The sequence below is a fragment of the Centroberyx affinis genome, unplaced genomic scaffold (genome assembly GCF_046629955.1).
Source record: "Centroberyx affinis isolate AG114_WGS23_722 - 3 ecotype Tasmania unplaced genomic scaffold, CSIRO-AGI_Caff_v1 ptg000400l_1, whole genome shotgun sequence".
NCBI classification, from domain to species: domain Eukaryota; kingdom Metazoa; phylum Chordata; class Actinopteri; order Beryciformes; family Berycidae; genus Centroberyx; species Centroberyx affinis.
The window spans coordinates 75,914-80,902 of record NW_027279068.1 but is presented as its reverse complement, the minus strand read 5'-3'; the positions used below and the strand labels follow the sequence as shown (position 1 = coordinate 80,902).

Here is a 4,989-nt window from a genome sequence, read left to right as displayed (position 1 = left end):
AGTGTATGTTAGTGGGTACAGCTGTAAATGCAGCTTTTGTCTTATGGTAATATTGTTATGCCTTAACTTTTCAATAAATGGTAAAATTGTAATACAATCATAACTCTTAAGGCAAAAATGTCGGCAGTTTGGAGAGTGCAACATTTCACAATTTTGTGACTTGCATGGTGTCATTGTGTGATTGCTGAGTCAGTAAAATAATGAGTTGGAGCATCAATCAGCATATGAGACATGTTTACTTTACAACTATCCATCCATCCATTTTCCAGCCGCTTATCCAGGTCAGGGTCGTGGTGGCTTTACAAATATTTCCTCATAAACATTTACTAATGATAGATAATGACACAGCTGTGGTCAGTTTGGAGTCCTTTGAAATAAGGTATTGAAAAAATGGTCATTAGTCTTGGATAAAATGGTCAGAAAGTTTCCAGGTAGCCTTGAAAAACATTCATCTTTATACTCAGATGCAGTTTACCAGTACACAGGATGTGATGCGACTTCCCCTGGTGCTGTTTAGGGGGAGCAGCTCTGTAAAAACCGACAGTAGTTTGGTTCTTAGGGGAAAGGGGGAGAGCATGAGAGCCTGCTTCCCATAACCAGCCTCCTCTCAACACTGATCAAACCTATTCTCACCTACACTACAGTGACCCTGCACCTACACTTAGCCATGTACAATACCAGTCAAAAGTTTGGACACACCTGATTGAATGTACTATGTTTTTCCATCACGAGGCAAATTCAGGTCAGTCAGTCAGTCAGTCAGTCAGGTAACGCTTAGTGAGATGATGCGCTTCGTCAGATGGCCTCTAGAGGGCGTCTTTGACAGTGTGATGCAGTGTTTCCCATACAGAGGCACAAAATCAAAAGTTGCTCAGTGTATAGAAATGGATCTAAATCGATCTCTAATGCGCCTGATGTCGCATCATGCCATGTCTGTAATTTGGAGATGTAGAGACAGCAGACCAGCAGCACTGAACGCAATCCACAGAGTCTCCCGGTGTGAAAACAAAAGTGAAACTTTACATTCCACAGTTAGTTATGGTTTGCAGACAGTAACAGTCTTTGTTGCCCTACAAACTTTAACGGTAGGTGACGTTACCTTGTGGTATTTAAGTAACGTTAGTGGAATTAGGTAATTTAACCGTGTCGCAGTGCTTCAGTGCATAGAACTGAACACAGGCGCTGTGTGTCTGTACAGGATCTGTGCTTGTTCATTCTTTTAAAGCCATTTTGATCTAAAGGCTTATGCTTAAATGCTTGAAATTTGTGTTAGACAAATGTAAATAGTGAAGTTGATGCCTATGTCTGAATTTCTTTCCAAAGCCTTTGCCTTTCCATCAAGGCAAAGGGCGGCTGCTTTAAATCATCTAAAATATAAGATAGTTTTGATTTGTTTAACACTACTATTATTCTAAAATGTGAAAAATAGTTAAAAAAAAATGTGAAAAATAGTACAAAAAAAGGAAAAATGTGTGTGTCCAAACTTTTGCCTGGTAGTGTACATAAAATAACTTCTGACCTTACCATCAATCGCAGCAATGGGATAGCTAACCCCTCTGGCTTGAAGTTGGCTGCTCAGCAGTTCAGAAACCAAATTGCATCAGCAAAACATAGCTATGCCATATGATTGTATAAACTCCTTTCTCCATACAGAGATGGATTTCCATTCCACCCCAACTGATGTCCTTTATTTTCAGCAAGAGCCACTGACTTCTCTCATCACAGATCCCTCACTCCCTGAGTAAAATGGTGGCAGATGTGGCTACAAACCTACAGCACCCAGCCTCCACAGGGTGCAGCTTGGCTTCACAGCCTCAGCTGTTAGCTCAGTGTATCTAGGCTTCCTCCTTTCATGCGCCTCATCTGCAGCATCTTCCAATGACACACTGAGCTCTTCATAGTATACTTTAGGTAGAGAATGAATCTGTTCATTCACTCTGCTGCTATGGGCTGCGACACTTAGTTATGCCGCCGAGGAAAGGAAGGAAATTGATGAACACAGTTTGTGCATGAAGAGTCGTCACAGTGTGTGCTTGATAAGTGGGGTTAAGAGCTTCACACATCTTCTCATCAACAGGTATTCGCATGTCCTTCACCCGGTACCAGTGGTGCAGTCAGGGGCACATTAATTGACTTAACACCTCTCTCTATATGGTAATGCAACCTTTCTCAAAGGGTTTCCCCATGTCCACACCCACCGCTACACCACTGCACACTACATGATGTTGGTTACTGTTCCTCCCACAGTGTTGTAGCTGTGCCCCTTGCAGCGCAGCACCTCTGGACCTCTGGGCTTCCGGTCCCATGTTAAAGGAGAAACCCCTCGGCGGGCCTACGAGGGACTCTCCATTTTCACATTGGTGACAGTAGCCATGAAACACCTCTGGAACAGCCGCTCAGGGTCCGGCGGCTGGTTGTCGCAGTCCAGCTTCCTGCTCATGAAGTGTTTCCTGAAGCCCTGCGGACCCGTGGCATGGCTGGGCCCCTCGCTGGGATCTGGTGCTGGACAGTGCACACACACACACACACACGAGCAAACTTTCAAGGTGATTGACAGCTTTATACCGCACACACACAAAAGACAAATGACTAACCTATATATAATTCAAGGCTGTCAGAGAGGACGCCTCGGAGAGTAACTACTTTCCATAGTCATTATCTACTTAAGGCAGTCCCATCATTCAGTCCTAGCTGACTCCTCAACCGACCTGGTGCTCTGAGTGGTAGGCCGTTGTCAAGACGACTGGGCTTAGTGGCAATGAAGAGGTAGCAGAGGACACACACAGTGATGAGGAAGGCCAGGAGCACCACTGCAGCAATGGACAGACCCACCAGAGCGCCGATACTGAGTGGAGGGGAGGAGAGGAGAGGAGGGAATAAGATGATGTGCGGGAATGGAAAGAGAATATTGGGAGGGAGGGGGATGGGGGTGAAGGTTAAAACATGGAGAGAAGGAGAGTGGGGGGAAAAGGCAGTGAGATCAAGTGTACTTAACAAAAGCTTCTCACAGATGGAAAGAGAAATGCTACAGGAAAAGATCACTGGCTTTTTTTTTTAACCATTTTTAAGCATTCAGTACATATAGCTCAGAAACAAATGAAACATGTATATGGTGATGTATAGCTCAGAATATCACCCCAAGGCAAAAGAATGGTCCAGCTCTCCTGACTGAGCATGCCTCCCATAAAAGAGTGAAAGAGTGTGGACAGACAAGAGTGTGGATTCCAACAACCACCACTTGCTTTTCTGTTTGCAGCAGTCCATAAGGAACATATGGGGTACAGAAATAGTGGAGAGTGATCAATTGCAGGCTGGGAAACCCAGTCAGGCAGGTCACAGATTTTCTGTCAAGGCTGACTCACTGGGGAATAGAATCTGACAAGTGGGCGGTTCGGTTTGAAACAGGTGCTGCTGCCTAAATTGCTGGATATTGTAAAAAATAAATAAATAAATAAAAAAAAGCAGCAATCTTAAGAAAACTTAATCTTTTAGTCATGTTCAGTGTTCAATAGTTCATCTTTTCATTCTGATTAGTTATCCAATTCCAATTAGTTATCCATTTCACTTCGCCTTACATGCCTATATGATTTCAAATGTTGACCAGAATAGAGAAATAATTTAAAAAGGTTACAGCCAAAGGAAGAATACAAATAAACGATAGCCCACAATAAACGCCAAATGGCAGTTTAAAACACTCCCAAATGAAGTGTCGTGAGCGTGCCTTACCTCAGCCACCACATATATCCATATTCATACGGGAAAAAGCTGTTGGGATCATCGCAGCAATACTTAATGTCGTTAAATCCGCAGCAGAAGACCGCGCCGGCGTCGTTTCCAGGTTTGGGGCAGGAGAAGCCGTCCACAAACACGCTGTCTGCGCTGTAGTAACTGCTGCATTCACCACTCATGCTGCTGCCAGGATTACTCCCGCGGAAGAAAACCAAAACAAATATTCAGAGAAATGATCCCTCAAACGTGGAGTCTCCCAGGTAGCATCAGTTTAAGAAGTGCATTCTGCAATGAGACAATTAGGAGGGTGTGGTGTTTCTTCATCAGCTGGATGTTTGCCAGTGAAGGAGCAGCGAACCTAGGTGGAAAACTTTGATGATGAAGAAAAGAGTCTCTCTCTCTCTCTCTCTCTCTCTCTCTCTCTCTCTCTCTCTCTCTCTCTCTCTCTCTCTGCACACCCCTCCACACACACACATCAGCAGGCACGCACGTACACGCACGTTGCATTGTATGGCAAATCCCAAGAGTTTATTTTCCTCTCACATTATAAGCTACCTTTAGATGGGAACGGGCAGAAAACTCTCTCCAGGTGGAAGTATGATCACTACTTTGACTTTATGATAACACAGTATTGGACATTAATACTGTTTGTTGTCCCTCATTATTGACAGAAGAGGCAGTACAGTATCCCCAGTATTTAAGATAAGAACCGTCCATCTTGGGGTGTAGTCTACTGGAAAGGTAATCTGACAAGTATGAATTACTGCTCCAGTAATAATCATATTGCTTTTGAAATGGAGTAGTTGAATTACAAGGAGTAGTTGAATTACTTTTTAGTAACAAGGCCAACAGTGCAGACCTACAGAAAATGGTCAGTAAGGTCTGTAAACACCATCAGCATTGAAACAATGATGACAGCAAATGATGTAGGACATGTTGGATGAATCATCAGCTTCAGTCTGATATTTAGAGGGGTGATAACAACAGCAATGATTTATTTTGTCCTTTGGTAGCTGTAACCAGTGAAATTTAAATAGTAATTTCTTACACAACCACTGGTGAAATTATCAACACTGCTGTGAGGCTAGTCTGCACTGACAGAAATGATGTCAAACGCAATATTTACTAATTCGCTATATACCATGCACTGCGGTTTCAGACTGACAGAATTATAATGAAAACCTCCCCCCCTTTGCTCGGGTATTCCACTGTTCCTCAGCTACTGGTATTGATTGTACTATAATAAGTCAACAAATGCAC

At 43.4% G+C, this 4,989-nt stretch overlaps 1 protein-coding gene across 1 annotated transcript; it reads right to left on the bottom strand.

Moving 5' to 3' along the window:
* Positions 1–2,332: 2,332 nt before the first annotated feature.
* On the bottom strand, positions 2,333–3,908 carry LOC139641802 (protein shisa-like-2A). Its single transcript, XM_071516401.1, has 3 exons — positions 3,727–3,908; positions 2,709–2,845; positions 2,333–2,502 (listed from the first exon to the last, which is right to left on the bottom strand). Exons 1-3 carry the CDS (start codon positions 3,906–3,908, stop codon positions 2,333–2,335), a joined length of 489 nt encoding a protein of 162 aa, XP_071372502.1.
* Between the last annotated feature and the right edge of the window lie 1,081 nt (positions 3,909–4,989).